Below are 23592 nucleotides of genomic sequence, written 5' to 3' on the forward strand. Positions count from 1 at the left end.
TAAATCCCCAACCTCCTGCATTTTTCTAAGATTGATTGATTGATTGATTGACTATGCAAACAGCATGTATGACTGCAGGCCAGAAGAGGGCACCAGATCTCATTACAGATGGTCGTGAGCAACCATGTGGTTGCTGGGAATTGAACTCAGGACCTCTGGAAGAGCAATTAGTGCTCTTATCCTCTGAGCCATCTCTCCGGCCCCTGTATTTTTTTTTTTTTTAAAGTGGTCTATGGGGCTAGAGAGATGGATCAGAGGTTAAGAGCACTGGCTGCTCTTTTAGAGGTCCTGAGTTCAACTCCCAGTAACCACATGGTGGCTCACAACTATCTGTAATGAGATCTGGTGCCCTCTTCTGGCGTGCAGATAGAACATTATATACGTAATAAATAAATCTTTTTTTTCTTTTTTTGGTTTTTCAAGACAGGATTTCTCTGTGTAGTTTTGGCCCCTGTCCTGGAGCTCGCTCTATAGACCAGGGGCCTCAAACTCAGAGATCCGCCTGGCTCTGCCTCCCGAGTGCTGGGATTAAATGAGTGCTCCACCACTGCCTGGCCTATAATAAATCTTTAAAAAAAAAAAAAAGTGGTCCACACACAAGGAACAAACCTATCTGCCTTTTACCTATAACCCACTCCACGATTCTACAATGGCTGGTCACAGTTCTTACAGCCAGTGATCTCTTTCACTACCATCCCTGTATTTTATCTCATCTAGTGAAAATCTTCACATTTATCTTGACATGTCTTAAGAAAAATGTTGTGTGAGGTGACACCATGATCTATCATATTTAAGCTAAACCAAAGATGTGCTTAATGTATCAGTGCCCAATCTACTACAGGCCTAGCTGTGAAGAGATGCCGTGTCTAGCTTGTACAGCAGTTTCAATCACACTGTTCAAAGGCCACATTTAAGTAGAGAGTACAAACTAGACCTAAAATAAAGCAAGAGACTGGACTGATAACATAAACCTGTAATCCGAGATACTGAAGCAATTGCGGCAGGACAATCTTAAATCCAAGGACTCCTGAGCTACAGAGAGTTCAAGGGCAGCCTAAGAAATTCAGTAAAACTCTGTCTCAAAATTTTAAAAGGGCTAGATGCCAGCTGTGGTGGCACACATTTTTAGTCCCAGCACTTGGGAGGTAGAGGCAGGTAGATTCTTTGTCCTCAAAGCGAGTTCCAGGCCAGTGAGGGCTACATAGTAAAATCCTGCCTTAAAAAGAAAAAGAGGCTGGGGAGATAAATAGCTTAGCTATTAAGAGCACTGGTTCAATCCCAGCACGCACATGGCAGCTCACAACTGTCTGTAACTCCAGTTCCAGGGGATCAGACACTCTCACACTGACACACATGCAGGCAAAGCACCAATGCACATCAAATAAAAATAAAAAATTTAAAAAGAAAAAGAAAGAGAAAGGGGTGGGGCTATAGCTCAGTGGTAGAGCATCTGTCTGAATGTGCAAGATACCTGGGCAGGATCTTCAGTATTAAAAAAAAAAAAAAAACAGAAAGAATAAAAGGCTCATATGAATAAAATTCTTAAGGGTTCATATCTAATTAGCATGCTAAGCTTTTTTTCTTAACTCTATAAACATCAACAGCTAGGTACTATTTGTCCATTACTATCCTGATTTTTTAGTATTACAACTCCTGCACTCATAGAAACACCTCAATCCAGACAAACTAGAATGGTTGGTTACCTTGCTACCAGCATCTATTATGTTCCAAACATAGGGCAAATAGATAACAGCAAAGAAAAGCTACAAATGTCCTCCTTACTTCATAGACTTTAAGGGCAAGAAGATAAGTCAGCAGGAACGCAGTTAAGCACTAAGAAGGAAGCAGGCTGAGCACACAGGGAGCCTGTCTGCAGCAAGGAGAGGAGAGGGCTCTCAAGGTCGAGATTAGAAACCTTCCCAGGAAAGGAAGACATACGGGGTTCCTAACAGAGGCTTCCTCCCAAACAGCTAAGGCCATGAAGCCGACAATGCTGGCTGGGTCACAGAACTAAAAGAGAAACTGTCGCAGATGTTTAAGCAAGCAAGGGGGAGGGGTGAAATGAGGTGGTCAGAGGAAGAAGAAACTGTATCAGTGGACTGCAAAGCAGGGTCAGAAGCAGAGATTTTATTTGAGGACAGCAAGAAACCACCCGATGGTCTGAAGGAGGAGAAACCTAGCCACTAAGGGTTTCAGAGGAGCACGTGGGGCCAGGTGGAAGTGTAGAGCAGTCCGTCTGAGACCCATTCCCTCCTGAGCAGAGACATGGGGGCCTGACAAAGTAAGCAGTCACAGGGATGGAGCGAACTGGGAAGGCCGGAAGAGGTGCTAAGGAAGAACAATCCACAGAATGTTGTATTTAAGATGTTTGTTGGTGTTCTCTCTTTCATAGAGACATCACTGGCAAAGAAATGTGATTCAAACAGTGGGCACTGGCTGTTTATTAAGAGTAAGGAAGGGGGGCTGGAGATGGCTCAGTGGTCAAGAGCACTGACTTTTTTCCAGAGGTCCTGAGTTCAATTCCCAGCAACCACATGGTGGCTCACAACCACCTGTAATGAGATCTGATGCCCTCTTCTGGCCTGTAGGGACACAGGCAGGCAGAACACTGTATACGTAATAAATACATATTTTTAAAAAAGAGTAAGGAAGGGATGGGCTGGAGAAATGATTCAGAGGTTAAGAGCACTGGCTGCTCTTTCAGAGGTCCTGAGTTCTATTCCTAGCAACCACGTGACGGCTCACAATAGAGCACTCATATACATAAAGTACATAAATAAATAAATCTTAAAAAAAAAAAAAAAAAAAGCAAGAGTGAGGAAGGGGAAGTGGGATGCGGTGATTCAATAGCTCAGCAGGTAAAGGTGCTGTAGCCAAGCCTGACAACCACAATCCATCACTGGGACCGTCGTGGAAAGAGCGAGCTGATTCCCAAAAGTTGTCCTCTAACCTTTGCAGGCACACAAAAAAATGGATAGTCTTTATCTTAGATGGGCCTACTAGAGATTTTCTAGGATCTCTGTTAAGCAAGTATCCTTCTGTAAATGTTCCTCATAAAACTTGAGAAATTGAAAAGTTATGCTTTTCACTGATATTGATTCATGTTAGCCAGAGGTAGATTTTTGAAGGCTATAATGAACTTGTGAGTGGCAGTGTTAACTTGTGAAGTGTTAAGATTAATTCTGTGTGTGTGTGTGTGTGTGTCTGTCTGTCTGTCTGTCTGTCTGAGTGCCTGTGTGTTCATTCCTAGGTATGCTAGGCAGGCTGATCTTTATCTCCACCCCCCATGGCAGCTTTGATATCAAAGCTTTTTCTTTCATTTTTTTTTTATTATTAAGACATTTTCTATTCATTTTACATACCAACCACAGATTCCCCTCTCCTCCCGTCCCCAGCCTTCCCTTCAATATCAAAGCTTTTAAGAAAAATAACTCTTATTCTATTGGTGGCACACGCCTTTAGTCCAGCACTCGGGAGGCAGAGGCAGGCGGATCTCTGTGAGTTCGAGGCCAACCTGGGCTACCAAGTGAGTTCCAGGAAAGGCACAAAGCTACACAGAGAAACCCTGTCTCGAAAAACCAAAAAAAAAAAAAAAAAAAAAAAAGGAAAGAAAGAAAGAAAAAGAAAAATACAAAACTCATTAAAAATTTCTGCTGAGCCATCTCACCAGCCCCAAACCATTTTTGACTCTGTTGGTTTTACCTATTGTTCACTCAACGGTAGAGATTGTTGTCAACAAATGTGTTAGGTTAGATGAACAAAATGAAAGTGTTTGCCACCTTCAAGGACCTCGTAGAGAAGAGGCGGCAGAGAGGGTGAGATACTTAGTCATTTTCCTTACGTTGGATTGCAGGTTATGAAGGAAGGGCAGATATATGTGAGGCTTTATATTGGCCTGATAAGGATGGCACTGAAGCTGAGATCTGAAACAGATGTTAAGGAAAAGGAGATTAGGGAACTGAAGGATAAAGAGAGGGTGTTGTGTGTTCATTTTTGAGAAGAGACCGGTGTGTACAGAAGTGAGGCAGCAAAGACTGAGCCCCCTCATGAAACTGAAAGAAACCCAGAATGAGTGAAGAGGGTTGTATATGTCTTGTTTTGGTTTTTGAGACAGGATCTCATTGTACAATGCAGGCTGGCCTTGAACTCATGGCAGACCTTTTCCCTCAGTAGCCTAAGTACTGGCATTACAGATGTGAACTATCTAACCTAGTTGCAGAAGCAGGATCTGTTTTAACTCTGAGGATGGAGAAGTCAAGGTTAATGCATTATAGGCAACATTAAAAGTAAAGATGGGCAGATCAATGGTGGTGCACCTTTAATCCAGCACTCGGGAGGCCGAGGCAGGTGGATCTCAGTGAGTTGAAGGCCAGCCTGGTCTACAGAGTGAGTTCCACGACAGCCAAGGCTATTACACAGAGAAATCCTGTCTCGAAAAACTGCATACACACATACACACACACACACACACACACACACACACACACACAGATGACTTGAAGAGAAAACTTAAAAGTTTGTTGGATATTATAAGTATTGTTTCAATTAACTTGTATTTCATTTATCTATATAGTGGATATATAAATTATTGTACTGTAAGCTGGGGTTAAAAATAAATCTTTAGCTCTTTAGCTACATGTAGGGGTACATGCTTAAAGTCCCATTACTCCCAACTAAAATAGGACACTCACAAGTGGGAACCCGTGAGATGGTTCAGCAGGTAAAGAGAGCCGCCCGCTACCAAGACAAAGCCTAATGACCCAAATTCAGGCTTTGGGATCTACAAAGCAGGAGAAAACCAACTCCCAAAAGTTGTATTTTGACCTTCATATTACTTGCGCCATGGCACTCAAGCCTACACACATCTAAATAAATAAATAAGCAAACAAATCAACAAATGTAATTTTTAAAAAGTTAAAAACCAAAAAGCTAGGGAGGAGTGAGTGGTTCAGTGGTAGAGTGCTGGCCTAGCATGTGCAACCCTCGAGATCACACACACACACACACACACACACACACACACACACACACACACAATTACTCAAAGATGCCAAGAGACTTCACTCTTCTCTAACCATTTCCATATAAAAGCCAAATGAAATTAGTAAATAAGTTGCAGCAAGCTATACGCCACACTATTACACAAACTTAGTATTTCACAGGTTAGCACTGCCACTTGCAATTCATTATGGCCTTCAAAATCTACCTCTGGCTAACACAACACAGCAGCAGTGAAAAGCATAACTTGTCAATTTCCCAACTTTTATGAGGAACATTTACAGAAGGATACTTTACATCAATGTTTTATACAAAATGTTAAACAGAAGTCCTAGAAAATCTCTAGTAGGCCCATCTAAGATAAAGACTGTTCTTTTTTTTTTTTTTTTTTTGCAATATGATGGGTATTGGAACCTAAAGCCTCCTGCACACTAGGTGAGCATTAAATCATATCCCTATATCATATCATCAAGTTGCCCAGTCAGTCTAGCCTTCAGCTTACTCTACAGTGCAAACAGCCTTGAACTTGTGATTCTGCTGCTGGGATTACAGGTCTGTGCCACCAGGCCATCTCTGAAGACAAATTTCATTGCTGCTCTTTCAAGTTGATGGGGGTGGGGGAGTTATAAAACAGGAATGGTGGGTCACACTATAATCCTGGCATTTGGAAAGCTGAGGCAGGCAAACAACTATCCTAAGTTTCAGGCCAGCTTAGCTACAAGTGAGATACTTTCTCTCTACAAAGAAAGAAAAAAAAAAGAAAGGAAAGAAAGAAAAGTATAAAACTATACTTTTAGTATGAATATATCAACAAGTTTTGAGAAAGGCAAAGCAGAGAGAGAGGGGGGGAGGGAGGGAGGGAGGGGAGAAAGAGAAAAGAAAGAAAAAGAAAGAAAGCGTCCCGTTATGTAGTCCTGTCTGGCCTTGAACTCTTGCTCCTCCTGCTTCAGGTTCCTGAGTGCTGGGGTTACAGATGTGCACTTCCATGGCAGGTTGGGGCTGAGGAAAGCACCAATGACAAGGATCCTGCAGTTTAAAAATGGAAAGGAATAAGATGGCCAAAATAAAAAAACAGGGACACTATCAGGTTACATGCAAAAAGAAAATCCTCTAAGGCTTGGAAGTGTAGCTCAGTGGCAGAGCATGTTCCCAGCATATATGATACCTTGGGTCTAATCTCCAGTGGTACTTTCATGAGTGTGTGCACACGCACACACACAAAACACACACCCCATACACACACGTTCCCAAGAAGAAAGAATTACTGACTCAAGAAAAAGAATCTCTAGAGCTGGAAAGACGGCTCAGTGGTTAAGAGCACTGGCTTTTCCAGGGGGCCTGGGTTCAATTCCCAGCACCCACATGGTAGCTCATCACCATCTGGAACTCCAGTTCCAGGGAATCCAACACCCTCTTCAGTCCTCACAGGCATCCGGCATGAATGTGGTATACAAACATACATACAGGTAAACTATCCATATACATAAAATTTTTAGAAATTATGGCCGGGCGGTGGTGGCGCACGCCTTTAATCCCAGCACTCGGGAGGCAGAGCCAGGTGTGAGTTCGAGGCCAGCCTGGACTACCAAGTGAGTCCCAGGAAAGGCGCAAAGCTACACAGAGAAACCCTGTCTCGAAAAACCAAAAAAAAAAAAAAAAAAATTAAAAAAAACAAAGTCCCCCTAGTAGATGGGTATGCAGCTCAGCACTAAAACATGTATTTAGAGTGCATGATATCCTGGGTTCAATGCCAGCACAGCAACAAAATACAAAAGCCATCCCACCAATTAAATCATATTCGAGATTTAAATGAGCTAGCAGCTTTGCCACTTTGAACATCTCCATCAAGTTCTCTGGGTTGCATGTATGCCCTTCACTGGGATACACTAGAGGAAACACGAGCAGCTATTTCCCTCCCCAGCTAGTTACATTTCTTACTAACAAAGATGAACCTGCATACAAAGCAGTGGTCTCCATCATGAACATGAATTATAACTGACTAGCCTGTACCTGTTACAAATATAGAATCCAGGACTTTAGTCTCTGAGGGTCTGGTTTAGTAGACCGGAAGTAGGAACTATGTCCCTCAAGCCCCCAGTCTTTTTTTTTTTTTTTTATCTTCATCAGTTTGTTTATGCATCATACATAGTGTTGGGTTTTAGAGTCAACCTACATTTTAAACAAACAACCCAGGTGGCTTCTGACACAGATGGTCCTTCTTCTGAACACCAAGGAAAGGTTACCCACGAGCAGCTTACCCACCGCCCTTCGGTAGCTAAGTACTCATTTGGAGGTGCTACAGAAATTCCGACATAATGGCTTGGATTCCCACCTGAAAACTTGGGGTAAAAGCCTCCTTACTAACTGTGCACCACTCTCCTACTAGACACTGGCAGATCTGTCATGGTTTGTTCTTTCCACAAGGACTAGGAACTAGCCAAGCCCAATGTCAAACTTCCAATGAAAACTCAGCATTAGTCAGGAAAGACCTGGGATGCACTGGCTATGTTCTGCAGACTCCTTAAGATCCTAAAATCAGGCTGACTATAAATTTCTTCTAAAAGCCTTTGGTAAGGCCATCTAGAAGACAAAGATCTTTCTCTTGGATTCCTTTGATAGCCTGGCTCAGTGCCAAGCAGACAAAACAAACAACAGAAACCAACAGAGGCACAGGTGCCCTGTTAGGATGTACAAGGAAAGGACCTCTGATCCAGTGCCCATCTGACAGCAAACATGCCAACAAGCAGCTTAAGGGGAGGTAGAATTGCTCCTAAAATATTTTTGGTACCACACACAAATTTCACATTCTTTTTTCAAGTAGATATTTAGAATTAGATCTAAAGTTGGAACCTCCTTCACTTACTACTTTGGAAATACTTTTTTTTTTTTTAGATTTATTTATTTTTATTTTGTGTTTATGTTTTGCCTGTATGTTTGTTTATGCGTCATCCGTGCGCTTGGCACCTGTGGAGTTCAGAAGAGTGATCTGATCCCTAGAACTAGAAGTACAGATGGTTGTGAACCACCATATAGGTGCTGGCAACTGAACCCAGGTCCTCTGCAAGAACAGTATGCTTCTTTTACTGGGCCATCTCTCCAGCCCCTGGAAATGCTCTTTGTGGATCAGGTAAAATATCTCTACCACCGATGGATGCATCCACCCAATCATTCATCAGAATTCTGTGGGGAAATCAGTAAGGTCAGAATAACTGATCGTTTGATTCATTCGTAAGAAGGCTTTACCAAGCACCCTAAACAATCTTTCTAATTGATTTGATAACTTTCTCTATTTAGTGTATCTTAAAAACATGAGTTTGCTGGGTGGTTGTGATGGTGGCTCTTGCCTTTAATCCCAGCACTCAGAAGGCAGAGGCAGGTGGATCTCTGTGAGTTCAAGGCCAGCCTGGTCTACAAACTGAGATCCAGGAAAGACACCAAAACTACACAGAGAAACCCTGTCTCGAAAAACAAAACAAAAAAAAACACAAAACAAAACAAAAAAAAAACCATCAGTTTTAGCAACATGGAAGCTGGCCATGAGACAGGGTGTGGCTATGGCTCAAGCTTGTAATACCGACACTCTGAAGGCCAAGGCAGGAGGACCGCAAGTTCAAACCCAGCACAGACCACATAGCAAGACCCTACCTCAAAAACAAACCAAGATCTAGAGATGGCTCAGCTGTTACAAGAACTTGCTGCTCTTGCAGAAGATTTGGGTTTGGTTCCAGTACCCACATGACAGCTCACAACTGTTTATAATTCCAGTTCCAGGGAATCTGGTACCCTCACACAGACATACATGTAGGCAAAACACCAATGCACACAAAATATATACAAACAAATATAAACAACAAGTTAAAAGCCACATTATTTTCATTTTGCAATATGAAAAACTAAAAGACTATATATACTAACCTTATGTAATAGAAACAGTATACTTGTAAATGTCTAGGCTAAATTCCATTTCTACTACTTGCTAGAGAATTACTTAGCTCCTTTAATCTCATTTTCTTCATATGTAAAGTGGGAAAAATATGTTCAACTTTGCCATGATTTGAAAGTGTGACCATGTAAATGGAGCACTTAATCAAGGTACTTATCTAATTTATTTCAGATATAATGTAAGATTGCATCTACACTCCACAAAACAGAGGGACAGTCTAAACATTTATCAATAAAATTTTTATAGACAGCAATACATTTTTGGTAGATTTTTAGGAGTCTTTCAATGAAAATGCCTTCGATTTATTCACTCAATTCCTACCCCTGAACAGGGTTTCCTGTCCTTGGATAGTCCTTTACTGGCCCCATTACTTTCCCACCTCCCTACCACCCTTTTACAAGTTTTGTTTGTCTTTTGTTTTGTTTTTGCCAGGTGTGGTGACCCATGCCTGTAACCCCTGCACTCAAGAGGCCAAGATAGACAACTGGCTTAGTCCAATAACAGACTAAGCTGTAGTCTGAGACCTGTATCAAACGAGAAAAAACTGTTGTGTAAGTGGGTCTTCTTTAGAACCTTTCCGGCCCTTCCCTCTTAAAAGCCCTCCTTTTCAAGCCCTAATTAATCCTCAGACCTCTGCTCTATTACTAAAAATTCCCAAGAAGGTTTTTATACAACAACTTTGTAGTTTATACCAACACTACTATAAACATTTGATCCATGCAACTGCCCAATTCAATACACAAGGCTGATGTTATACCTCTTTTTTAACAGTGGAGACCAAAGGTACACGACTAGAAAGCAATTAAGGCTCAGAATTTCAGATTCCGAATTTAGTAATCTACTATTTATAAATTTATAAAGCTATTGCATCTTGCATACTCTTCTTTTATGTCACTTACTCATGAAACATGGAGGAAACTATCTTTGTATCTCCTGATACCATCAAAGTACTGCTACAAGAACAGCTTCCTCTCCGTAGTGTTTTCTAGAGTACACAAGCAAAGCGGACTACTCCAGACACTAAGGCCACGAGTTCCTTTCAACACTTGCTCCCCGATCTTCAAGTGAAGAACTCCGGGCTGCTGCATAAGAAAGGCTAAGAGCTTGCGCCACAGTCCCTCTACGCTGCCACACACTTCACAACTTCCAGTTATCTCTCCTCTTTCCTCCTCCCAAAAGTTTTTTTGGGGTCTGACATCCCAACTGGAACCCATTTCGACGGCAAATGACCCTAGTCTCAAAGGGACCACAGCTAAGTCTTCCTCCTCAAACACCGCGGAAGCTCTTTTCCGGACATTTATGGGTGTCCCTCCTATGTCCACACGCCTGGTCTGAGAAACTTCATCTTCCAGAGTCCACACCTTCTAGACTATTTTTTCCCTCCCACAGCCCCATGCTCACCCTTGCACCTCCTCCAAAATCTCCCAGCCATTGGGGTTGGCGAGCGATACTTCCTATCTCGCCCGGCCCGGATCTCCCGGCCTGCAGTCAGGACGCCCTGATCCGGCCCAAGCGGACAGCGGCCCCCTTCAGTACCCCAAATCCCGAGGCCCATCAGCCCCGATCCCTGCCCCGCCTCCCGGCCCAAGGCGCCAAGTCCTCGGGGCTCCGTCTCCAGGCCTGGCCCGGGCTTCCAGGGCCTAAAGACTCAGCGGGGAGACAGGAAGGGGCTGCAGCAGCGGGCCGGACACCGGGCGGGCCGGGCGCTCGGGCCGGGCGGCTCCCAGCTCCCGCGGCCAGAACTCAGCCCTCCCGCTCCGCCGGCCCGCGCCTCCGCGGCCTGCCCTCACCTGATCCAGGTTTCTCGTCGCTGCCGCTGTCTTCCGTATCCGAGTCGATTACGACACGGCCTTTCCGCTTCTTTACCATGGTGGTCCCCCGGCTCCCACGCCGGACGCCGCCGGGACTCCCCTCTTGCCCGCCTGCCAGTGGGACCGCCACTGCCGCCACCGCCGCCGCCGCCGCCGCTCGACCCACACAAAGGCGACCGCGCATGCGCGCTCCGCTCCGCCCCTGGCCCCGCCCCCCGCCGGGCGCACGCCGTTCGCCGAGGCCTGGAGCCCCGCCCCGCCCCACCCCCGACGCAGCGCGAGGGCGGAGCTACGCTCCCGCTGGTTCCGGGCGGGAGTTAACTCCGTCTCTTTCCGCGGGCCGGAAGCTGATGCGGTGTCGGAGCTGCGGGCTGCCCAGGGATTCTCTGCGTGAAGCTGGTTTGAGCCGCCGGACCAGGGTCCACTCTAAGGAAGCTCATGCATCTCCAGCCTTGGAAGGCGACTTCAGGAGCCAACAGTGTGGAGGACAGTCGCCTGGAACTGGCTGAGGTTATGGGTGGAAGAACCGGAGCCTCCCTGCCTGAGCCGTATTAGTAACAGGCGAACTGCGACCCAAAGAATTCGGGAAGAGTATTCCAGGCGATAGCGTCGTGGGAAGAAGTCCAGCGATAATAAAATTAGTTTGGGGAACTCAAATTCATTGTGGGAAAGCAGCAGGTGTCGGGAGTGTGGGATGAGTTGAGAAGACGAAGCCCGGGAGGAAAGCAGCTTCTAATGAGCTATATTAAGGAGTTTCAGACTCGCTTGGGTCGTCCTGTCTTCGTAAGGGACGACGATGTCTTCGACACCGGAAGAGAAGAAGATGGGTTCTGGATTATTTGCTGGGTAGTATCCGTAGGACTTGAGATTGGTGCTCAGAAGGGGCAGAGGTTGCAGATTTTGGTTTAGGAAGGTGAAGGCAAGCTAGCCCTTTTTGAGAGAGGTTTGGAGGTGAGGAGGAGAAAATGCTTTATCCCTGTATTGAATTTAAAGTCATCTGACAAAAGATCAGCGCCAGCGGTAGGCGCACGCCTTTAATCCCAGCAGAGCCAGGCGGATCTCTGTGAGTTTGAGGCCAGCCTGGTCTACAGAGTAAGATCCAGGACAGGCACCAGAACTACACAGAGAAACCATGTCTCAAAAAACAAAAACGAAACAACAAAAAAGATCAGCACCAGAAAGGTCGATGTGTACATATATGTATATATATAAACATATGCAGCAGGATTTGTATTTTAGGAGTATATACATAATAAGTTGAGGCTGTTCTCCAGTCTTCTTGGAGCCCACTAGTTCATTCATTCTGATAGTGAACTTTGGAATTTAAGGCTTCCTTGGCTGGGTTGATGAGCTCTCACTCTTGTGCTCACTGTCCCACTTTGACTCTGTAAGTTGATTTTTCTCAACTCGACTACCGTATACATCAAAGATCCCTGCCAAGTGTGGAGTTATAAACCCGTAATTCCAGCTACTTGGGAGGTTAAGACAGGAGGAACATAAGGAACACAGGCTGCCTAAGGCTGCATAATGGGTCCAAGGCTAGCCTGAGCAGCTTACTAAGACCCTTTCTCAATAAATAAAGTGCTGGAGGATGTAACTCAGTGGCAGAGTGCTTAGAAGCATATGTAAGGCCCCAGGCTCAATCTCCAGTATTAAAACCAACAATAACAAATGTGCATGCTTCAAAACAGTAATAACTCCAGCAGAAGGATCACAATATTTGAGGGTAGCTTAGGCTATATAGCAAAGACGTAGTTTATGTGTGTGTGTGTGTGTGTGTGTAATATGTATATTTATAAAACATGTATATATAAAAAATGTGTATATATGTGTGTATACACACACACATATGTATATATATGCATACATACACACACAATGCCATCCCTAGAGAGAAAATACTGTCTACTGTTAGCTACTTGAAAAGAAGTTTTGGATTAGGATGAAGGAAACTAAGTAAAAACCCAGGTACCACTTTACTCCTGAAGAGTTTTCCCTAACAGTAATGCCTACACATCTACTCCCCAGCATATTCAAAGTCCATGGCCAAGATCACACAAAACGACCACAAAAGCTCCTGCGTTTCTAGGTATCTTTAAGTCTGGTGCCCTCTGATAAGGCTTCTTTAAATGTATTCATCACGGGATTGCAAAAAACCCATAATCAGTGAATTTTAAAGGTGGTCTTTGAGTGAAATCTGATGAATTTTGAACCACTTACAAGGGTCCTCTAAGGATTCAGGGACAAGTTACTCCTTAGTGAGACTAATTGGTGTCTACATTAAGGGAATAACTGTGCTGCTCTCTAAATCCCTTCTGAATGTTTTCCAAATGTTTATTGAAAGTTTCCAGTCAGCAAAATGAGGATTGAGCCTGCTCCCCTGCCTCTGTCTTTTGATTTCTAGAAGCTTTAAATGAGTTAATATATAAAAAAGGTGTTCAGGAGTACTTTCTAAAAAAGAGCCAACACTGAGTACATGTCAGTTATAATTGTTCCACTTTGGGAGTAGCAGGTTATAGTGGTGCAGACCTGTAATCCCAGCATTTGGGAAGTGGAGGCAGAAAGATCAGGGGTTCCAGGCCAGACTCAGTTACATAGTAATTTCAAGATCATCCCAGGCTAGATGAGACCCTATCTCAAAGACAATAACACATTGAAAACCAAGTAAGGACCAGCAAGTGCCTCATGGAGTAAAAGCATTTACCATGAAAGCCTGATGATCTGAATTTGATCCCCAGATCCCATCCAAGGTGGAAGGAGAGAATTGATCTCCATAAATTGTCTTCTGGTCAGGAGCTCTGGCACACATGTATGCACACACACTTACTAACAATAATACATAAAATATTTTAAATTAAAAAATATCGGCCAGGCGGTGGTGGTGCACGCCTTTAATCCCAGCACTCGGGAGGCAGAGTCAGGCGGATCTCTGTGAGTTCGAGGCCAGCCTGGGCTACCAAGTGAGTCCCAGGAAAGGCGCAAAGCTACACAGAGAAACCCTGTCTCGAAAAAAAAAAAAAAAAAAAAAAGAAAAAAAAAAAAATAGGAGTGGAGGCTTAGGCTTATAGCCCCAGCACTCAGGAGGCAGGTAGATCTCAGCCTAGTCTTCAGAGTTCCCGGGAGGGGTGGGGGGATATGTGAGAACCCGTCTTTTATTCATGACCTCTCTAGAAGACTGTGTGTGTGAAGAGATCAAACAAAAAGTCTTCCCCCACATACACACACCCTGCCCCAGACAGGGTTTCTTTTTCTTTTTTTTTTTTTTCCTTTTTGGTTTTTTGAGACAGGGTTCTCTGTGTTAGCTTTGCACATTTCATGGATCTCGCTCTGTAGACCAGGCTGGCCTTGAACTCACAGAGATCCTCTTGCCTCTGCCAAGTGCTGGGATTAAAGGCATGTGCCACCACCGCCGCCGCCGCCGCCACCACCTAGCTAGAAAGTGTTTTGAGATGGGGTCTCATGTGGCTTAGCTGGGCCTGAACTGCTTGTGTTTGATCCTCTTACCTTTATCTTCTGAGTGTTAGATTACAAAATAGAAAACTTGTTGTTTGAGAAACTAGAAAATGAAAAGCAAATATTAAATTTTAAAAAAGAGAAAAAAACCAACTAAATAAAATAGAAAATGACAAAAACTATGGATTCCTAACAAATAGGTTTGTATTTCTTTTTGTTGTTGTTTTGTTTTGTTTGTTTGAGACTGGGTCTCATGTATCCCAGGATGACCTTAAACTGGCCAAGTAGCTAAAATGACCTTGAACTTCTGGTTCTCCTGCCTCTTCCACTTGAGCTTGGATTATAGGCTTGTGTCACCTCTCCTTGTGCTGAGAGGACTTTGTACATGTCAGGCAAGACCTCTACCAGCTGAACTATTCCTCAGCCCTGTCTTTACATCTTTTTTAAAAAATTGAAAATAAGCTAGATGATCATTTTTGTTTTGTTTTGTTAAAAGAGTTGACGTGGAAAACTCTATAACAATTACTTTTTTTTAAGGCAAGAACTACTAAAACAGATCAAGGATTAAAGAGCTCAAAGAAATGTGTAACTGGAGTGGATATAAAAGTGCAGTGTAAGGAAGAAAATCCATCCAATGATTACATTCCACAGTCCACATAGACCAGTAGTGACACTAGTATACCTCATGCCAACACATTTCCTTATAGCTTGGTCAGAGGACAGCTTTCAGGAGGAGTTCTTCCTTCTACCATGGGTCCCAGGAATCGAACCCAGTCGTTAGGCTGGTAGCGGTTGCCTTAGTCGCTGAGTCATGCTGTCCTTTCCATGCTCTATAGAGCCGGTACAGCAGCAAATCTGCAAACAGTGGGATCCTTGCTATGCTGATAAATCTATCTCAGGAGAGTACTTCAACGTAAATAAAGGAAGGAAGTAGAAAGCTGGGCTCAAGCCCATGTCTAACACAGTTCTGGCAGCAGAGACAGGCAAATCCAGCCAGGTTTTGCTGAAATGTTGAGTTCAGTGATAAGGTGCAGAGTGATAGAGAAAGTTCTGACATTGATCCTGGCATCTGCACAACTGTGTGTATGCACACACCAAAGTAACTAAATAAAATGTGTAAAAGGGCTAGTCCTGCTAGCATGTACAAAACAAAATGAAACAAAACCAATTTTTTAAAAAGATTTATTTATCTATTATGTATAGAGTAGACCAGGCTGGCCTCGAACTCACAGAATCTTCCTACTCTGCTTCCCAGGAGTTGGGATTAAAGGTGTGCGCCACCACCACCCAGCCCAAAAACCAAAATTTTGTTTTGTTTTTTGAGACAGGGTTACTCTGTGTAGCTTTTAGAGCCTGTCCTGGAACTCACCTTGTGGACCAGGCTGGCCTCAAACTCACCGAGATTCACCTGCCTCTGCCTCCCGAGTGCTGGGACTAAAAGTATGTGCCACTGCTGCCTAGCCAAAAACCAAATTTTAAAAAACCTCCTAATCGGGCTGGAGAGATGCTCAGATTGAGAGCACTGGCTGCTCTTGCAGAGGTCATGAGTTCAGTTCCCAGCAACCACATAGTGGCTCACAACCATCTGTAATGAGATCTGGTGCCCTCTTCTGGCCTGCGGGCATACATGCAGACAGAACACTGTATACATAATAAATAAAATAAATCTTAAAAAAAAAAATCTCCTAATTCAAAAGTTGGTCCAGTTGTGTACTTCAGAGAGTGGCGCAAACAGGGTTATGCTGTTTAGATTAGGATAAACCCAATTTAGTAGGCTGAATTAGAGAAAAGGTTTCCATGAAATAGTCCAGATGTGCACAGTAGAAGGCTGCTGAGACTTTCTTTTCTCATCTCCTGTGTGAGACAGGATCTCACTGTGTAGCCCAAGTTGGCCTCAAATTCATGCTTCAGTCTCCTGAACGCTGGGATTACAAGTGTGGTTGCCATACTGGGATCCCTAGGTGGGTGCAATCCGCTCTGACCCACCAAGTCCTCAAATCCCCAACTCCTTTCTGTTTTGCTGTTTTGTTAGTGGTTGTTTTCATCGTATAGTCGAAAGATGGAATTCTACCATTTATAAGTTCTAATAATGACCTGAAAGCAAAGAGAAGGTAGAGAAAGCAGCCCCATGCTGTCTGCTGTGGTGACGGAGATTCAACCTCCAGAGACAGTTGTCTTTTAAGAAAAGTTCCCATGGGGCTGAAGAGGTGCTCAGTGCTTAAGACCACTGGCTGTTTCCCAGAGGACCTTTGTTCAATTCCCAGCACCGACATGTCGCTCACTCACAGACTGTAACTCCAGTGTCAGGGTATCTTAACACCTCCTTGGCCTCTCTGAAGACATTGTACATGTTAGGTACACTTATATACACGCGGGCAAAAATCCATGCACATAAAGCTAGTTCCCAGAAGCATGTGTTACACAGTCATAAATACAGGTAAAAGGCCTATGCACATAAATTAAAGGAATATAAATCTTCAAAAACAAAGAAACAAGAAGCTATCCCATGACACTGTATTCCCACTGTTACTTGCAATGGGGGCTTGGAAATATAAAGATTATTCATATGCCCAGCTAAATATTCTATTGCAATGAAAAGATGGAAAAATATGTGAGTAATAACGGTTGGTTTTTTTTTCAGGGCTCACCACCTAAGCTTCATGACCAAGTTTGGGAACATGAATCAGAAATTGAAGCCTCAGGTCTACTAACCCTTGTATGGTGGGCAGGGCTTTAGTATTTAAGGATTTTTGTGAAGGTGTGTCAGATGTAACACCCTTCCCCAGCTCCACATCAGGAGGACTGTTGATAAAAACCTCCCAGACGTGATTACCATTTTGTAGTTTTTTTTTTTTTTTTTTTTTTTTTTTTTTTTTTTTTTTTTTTTTTTTTTTTTTGACAGGGTCTTTCTAGATAGTTGGGGCTCAGCTCAAATCCTTGAACCTCAGAAGAGGGATTATAGGTGTGCTCCAACACACGTGACATTTTGTGATTGTAAATTTTTCCAGTACTGAAGATTGAACTCTAGCTTCACGTGTGCTGTGCAAGCACCCTACCACTAAGCTACAACCCAGCCCACGACGTGTCTCTCTCTTCTCTCTCTCTCTCTCTCTCTCTTTTTTTTTTTTTTTGTTTTTCGAGACAGGGTTTCTCTATGTAGCTTTGCGGCTTTCCTGGAACTCACTTTGTAGCCCAGGCTGGCCTGGAACTCACAGAGATCCACTTGCCTTACCTCCCAAATGCTGGGGAAAAGGCGTGCGCACCACCGCCCAGCTGTCATTTTAAGGAGGCTAAGTTTTCCTCATTTGGGCCACTTGTGGAGCACACCTATAATCTCAGCACCCAGAAGCCAGAGTATAAGGAGAATTACCAAAAGTTCTAAAGTCAGCCTGACCTACATAGTAAGTTCCAGATCAGCCAGGGCTACGAAACAAGACCTTATCTCAAAATCAATTACTCAATTAAAAAAAAAATAGTCATGGGCATAATAGTAGAGGATAGTGAATTGGCCACATGGAGGGAACTAAGTCAAGACTATAAATAAACAGTATGTCCATGAGGTTGGAAAGTTGTTTCTCCAGTTAGGAGCACTTGCAGAGGACATTGGTTCAATTCTCAGCACCCACACGGTGAATCAAAACCACCTGTAACTCCAGTTTCAGGAATCTGATGCCCTCTTATGGCTATTATAGGAACTGCATGCATGTGAAACAGACATCCATGCAGCCAAAACACTCATACACATAAATTTTAAAAAGGGAATGGAGTGGACTGGAGAGATGGCTCAGAGGTTAGAGCACTGGCTGCTCTTCCAGAGGTCCTGAGTTCATTCCCAGCAACCACATGGTGGCTCACAACCATCAACAATGAGATATGGTGCCCTCTTCTGCGGGCAGGCTGAACACTCACTGTATACATGATAAATAAATAAAATCCTTTTAAAAAAAAAAGGGACTGTATGATTGCTCAGTGGTTTAAGAGCACTTGCTGATCTTGCAGAAGACCCAAGTTGGCTCACAACCATCTATAATTCCAGTTCCAGGGATCCAACGCGTCTTCTGCCTTCTGAGACACTGAAACACATGGTACATAGACATGCATGTAGGCAAAACATACATAAGCATAAAATAAAAAAACAAATATTTCAAAAGAATAATCTATGTGTTAAACATAGTGGTGTATGCTTATGTTCTCATTACTCTGGAGGCTAAGGCAGGAGGGTTACAGTAAATTTGAGGCCAATCTGGGCTATATAGTGAGTTTTAGGTTATCATGAAATAAACAGTTTAAAAAACCAACACAGGCTGGGCGGTGGTGGCTCATGCCTTTAATCCCAGCACTCGGGAGGCAGAGCCAGGCAGATCTCTGTGATTTTGAGGCCAGCCTGGTCTACAGCGTAAGATCCAGTTCAGGCATTAAAACCACACAATGAAACCCTGTCTCGAAAGGTGGTGGCGCACGCCTTTAATCCCAACATTCAGGAGGCAAAGGCAGTCAGAGCTCTGTGAGCCTGACCAGGCTAGCCTGGTCTACAGAGCAAACTCCAGGATAACCAAGGCTATATAGAGAAACCTTGTCTTCAAAACAAAACAAAAAACACAGGCACACACCTTTAATCCTAGCACTCAGGCGGCAGAGGAGTGGAGTTCTGTAAATTCTAGGTGAGCCTAGTCTACAGAGTGAGTTCCAGGGCAGCCAGCCAGGGCTATGCAGAGAAACCCTGTCTCAAACTCTCTCTCTCTCTCTCTCTCTCTCTCTCTCTCTCTCTCTCTCCATATACATATATATGTATATACTCCATATACACACATATGTATATATGTATATGCTCTGTATACATACATATGTATATATATTAAAAACAGCACAACAAATACAAATAGAAGAGAGATTGAGAGACAGAAAGAAAATGCGTCTGTGTCTGATATTTTTTTCCTTCCTTTGTGTGCAGTACCAGAAACTGAACCTCTGGATCTTATGCATGTTAAGTAAGCACTGTACCACTAAGCCATATATACCCTGCCCTCTTTTTACTTTTCAGTTTGAAGGCTGAGCATGGTGATACATGCCTGTAATCCTAAGGTGAGAATGGTCGCTGCGAGTTCAAAACCAGGCTCATCTACCTAACAAGTGTTATGCCAGCTAGAGCCAGTGAGCCCTTGTCATAAGAGAACCAAAGAAAAATCTGCATTTTGTGACAGGGTCTCTCTAAGTTGTTCATGTGGTCTGAACCTTTCTCTTTAGCCCAGGAAGCCTTGCTTTTAGATTCTCCTGCTCCCAAAGCCTCTGGAATTATAGGAATCTGCCACCATGCCCAGCAGTGTCCTGATATTGTTTTTTTTTTTCATTAAAATATTACTTAAATTTATTTTATGTGCATGGGTGTGAGGGGTGTCAGATCCTCTGGAACTGGAGCTACAGACAATTGTGAGCTGCCATGTGGGTGCTGGGATTAAACCTGGGCCTTTCACAGGCTAGGCAAGTGCACTACCACTGAGTTACATGCCAGCACTCTTTTTTTTTTTTTTAAGGTTTATTTATTATGCATACAGTGTTCTGCTTACATGTACACCTACATGCCAGAAGAGGGCACCAGATCTCACTACAGATGGTTGTAAGCCACCATGTGGTTGCTGGGAATTGAACTCAGGACCTCTGGAAGATCAATCAGTGCTCTTAACCTCTGAGCCATCTCTCCAGCGCCCACCCCCAACCCCCAGCACTCTTTTTTTAGTTTGAGAGATTTTGCTAGGACTGCTCAGCTGAACTTCAGCTCACTTTGTAGGCAGACCTTCAACATGTGATCCTTCTGCTTTAGACTTCCCAATGGCTGTTCCCAAGCAACTTCTTATTTTTGTTTGTTTGTTTTTAAAGATTTATTTATTTATTGTGTATATGGTGTTCTGCCTGCATGTGTGCCTGCATGCCAGAAGAGGGCACCAGATCTCATTACAAATGGTTGTGAGCCACCATGTGGTTGCTGGGAATTTAACTCAGGACCTCTGGAAGAGCGGCCAGTGCTTAACTGCTGAGCCGTTCCTCTAGTCCCCTATTTTTTTTTTAAGACAGGAAGGATCTTATGTAATCCAGAGTGGCTTCAAGCTCCATACATCGCTGAGACTGGCTTTGAGCCACTGACTTTCCCACTGCCATGTCCCAACTGGTACATTTACAGGTGTGCACGACAAGGTCAGATTTACACAGTGGAAAAGACTGAACTCATGATCTCATACATTCTAGGCAAATATTCACCAAATGAGTGGCATCTCAAACACTTATTCTAGTACCAAGCATGTTTTTTTTTTTGTTTGTTTTGGTGTTTTTTTTTGGGGGGGGGTTGCTTTCTCAGTAGCTAGGGTTATAGGTCGATGCCACCAGGCCCAGTTCCTATAGCATTTATTGTTTTGTTTTATTTTATATGACCTGGCCTGGAACTCACAGTGAATTCCACACTGGCCTTGAAACTCAGTGGCCTCCCATCTCACCTTCCAAGTGTTGAGACAGCAAGAGTGCCCCACGAGAGGTAGGGAAGTCAAGCCACGGCTTCATGCATGCTAGGCGAGCAGCGGTCAGCGGAGCTACATGCCCAGCCCCAGAGTCTTTATCATTATTAACAGCACAAGCTGGCATTTTGGAGGGCAGCAGGTTCCTTGCTATGAGGAATCATTTTTTAGTATGAATTTTCAAGGGAAGGCTTGTGGGTTATGTTAGTGGTGACAGGAACAGAGATACAGCTCCACAGTGTCACACTGCTACACTCTGAGAAGTTCTCTTAATCGTTTAGGGACCTCAAACCAGGTTAAACCAGATCTTTGGCTTCAGAGTGGAAATGAAATTGCGACTCTATCCCAGTGGAGTTTTATTAAAAATATTTAAATATAGATTTTTTTAAAAGATTTATTTATTTTTTATTATGTATACAGTGTTCTGTCTGTGTGCCAAATCTCATTACAGATGGTTGTGAGCCACCATGTGGTTGCTGGGAATTGAACTCAGGACCTCTGGAAGAGCAGCCAGTGCTCTTAACCGCTGAGCCATCTCTCCAGCCCCTAAATATAGATTTTTAAGTTCAAGGGTTAAGAGAAGGAAAGGTACTCAGGAAAAAATAAGACATATCCAAAGTTCACTTAAGAGGCAGAGGCAGGTGGATCTCTGGGAGTTCAAGGTCAGTCAGGGCTGTATATTAAGACACTGTTAAAATAAAAGATATATCCCTGCTTGGGTACCAGTCTTCCATTGGAAAGTCTCAATTAAATGTCTTAGGGTTGGACGTGTGTAGTGTTTTAATGGCTTTCAAGTTCTAACTCAAAGGACTACTATGAAATTCCCCTCCCCCTTTTTTTTGGTAGATGAAGTTAAAGGGTGGCTGTGGAGGTGCCTTGAATGGGCTTATAATTTGATGAGGTAAAACCAGAACACTGGAGTTACACAAGACATTTAGGACATTTGTTTTATTGTAAATGGGGTTTCTACTGAGATTCCTAGACAATGCTGGGAAAGGAGGTAGGCTTAAGCAATTTTGTTAATTATGTTGGAACTCCTGATTCTCAGCTGGGGAGAAACTTCAACCAGAATCAGGTGAAGAACTTCTTTCCCTTGCCATGTCTTCAAATTTCCCATCTCTATCCAGTATTGAGGTAAAAAAACGTGTGCATGGTTATCTAATGTTTCAATAAACGGCTGTTTCTTGAGTGTGGGCTGTGTATACCTTATCTCATTCACTTATGTTTGTGAAGTTTACAGATGTGTGGATCTAAAGAAGACATACATGATCAATGTTTCTTTGTTGATCAAAGTGACTTATGTCTGGATTTTGTTGTGGTCAGCATTTCTGGCTCCAGGTATGACCTTTTCTTGGGACTGGGAAATCCTTAAGAAGTGCATTTCTAGCTAACTTTAGGGTGTCATCTATAAAGACTTCAGTGGTCAGCTAACTCTCATGCAGCAGAGCAGGCAAGAGGAAGGAGAAACGTTTGAGAACTGGGTCTCAATGGGGATAAGCATACCTCAGTACCCAATGCTATCAAGACTGCCCAGGGAGTCAAGATACTTGACAGTTCCATCCTCAGAACCCACACCATGATACCCTAACCACTCAATGCTAAAAATTTAACATACAATATTGTTAGTGTTTTTGTATCAGACTTGTGGGTCACAACCTGTGCCCCAAGACAGGTCTAGCCACCTGTCTTTAATAAGCCATGTTCCCTTCTAGAGCTGGGAGGACCCTTTCACACGGGTCACAGCAGGGAAAAAGCAAGCCCAAGACAGAACACTTATTACCTATGTCTCCTTGAGGCCTCCCACTGAAAGAATGGCAGAGCTCCATCTCTGCAGTCCCTAACTGAGTTAAGGTCAGGTTCCCAATGCCATCAAGAGCTGTCTCCTCCACTGCCATGGTCACTGTTTTTCTATTGATCAATAATACCCCAATATTGTTGACCAAAACACCCCAAAACAAAGCCAGTCAACCATAACTGCACCAAGTGATTAAAAAGAACACCAAGTTGCTCAAAGGAGTCCAAAGGCGAACAGGAAGGCAAAGCCTGAGGTGCACGGATGAGAGAGAGAGATACTTACCAAACGTCCTGCTTTCTCAAAAATCCAAAAACAAAGTCCAAACTTGATTTTCTGCTTCCCAAGTAGAGGTAAAAAGCTGCTAAGGGACTGGAGGGATGGGTCGTTGGTTAAGAGCATTTTCAGGATTTGGTTCTCGGCACTCTTGTGGTGGTCTACAATCTTAAGTAACTACAGTTCCATTGGATCTGATACCTTCAGGCTTATGAGGGTACCAAACACATATGTTGCACTTACATTTGTGCATGAACCAGCCTAGCAAAAATAAAAATACTCTAAAGAGACATTTTGTGTCTCTCAGTCTATCACAGTATTTACACAATGTATCTCAAAGAAATGGGAGTTTCTCCAGGAGCCTCATGTAGGAAGAAAAAAAAACAAAACAGCAAAATGGGGAACTTGTCTCTGGGAAACAGATTTAACCGTTTTTATAGGAAAAATGAGGCGAAGAGACAGATTTGATTTAAACAGGCTACGATTGTTTTATTGGGACAGCGAGAGGCCTCAGTCTTTCCGTGGGATGAAGGTTGGGCGTACTTACAGGGACTGTGGCACACATACACACATACCTGGGTAGCTACCAGGAAGTTACTGTATTTTTTGAGGTTTGACCAGGAGCAGACTAGGTTGCTTTCCATATCTAGACATATTGTTTCAGCAGATGCAGCTGAACGGTTAGGCTGGAGCTAAGCCATTCTCTATGGCTAGGAGCTATTATCAGGCATATAGCCTGACTAAATTCCTCATGCTGAGGATATTACCTCTAGCATCTTGTCAGACCACCTTACAGGATGAGACCTGAGCCCATAC

At 43.5% G+C, this 23592-nt stretch overlaps 1 protein-coding gene across 1 annotated transcript in view; it reads right to left on the reverse strand.

The window, feature by feature from the left end:
• Positions 1–10941, reverse strand: part of LOC114681111 (RNA polymerase-associated protein RTF1 homolog) — a 59581-nt gene extending 48640 nt beyond the window's left edge. Inside the window, 2 exon segments of the mRNA XM_028854399.2 lie at positions 10732–10743; positions 10745–10941. Of these exon segments, the coding sequence (XP_028710232.2) occupies positions 10732–10743; positions 10745–10936 (204 nt within the window). The 5' untranslated portion in view covers positions 10937–10941.
• Positions 10942–23592: the final 12651 nt, after the last annotated feature.

Source organism: Peromyscus leucopus, chromosome 4 (assembly GCF_004664715.2).
Source record: "Peromyscus leucopus breed LL Stock chromosome 4, UCI_PerLeu_2.1, whole genome shotgun sequence".
Taxonomy (NCBI): domain Eukaryota; kingdom Metazoa; phylum Chordata; class Mammalia; order Rodentia; family Cricetidae; genus Peromyscus; species Peromyscus leucopus.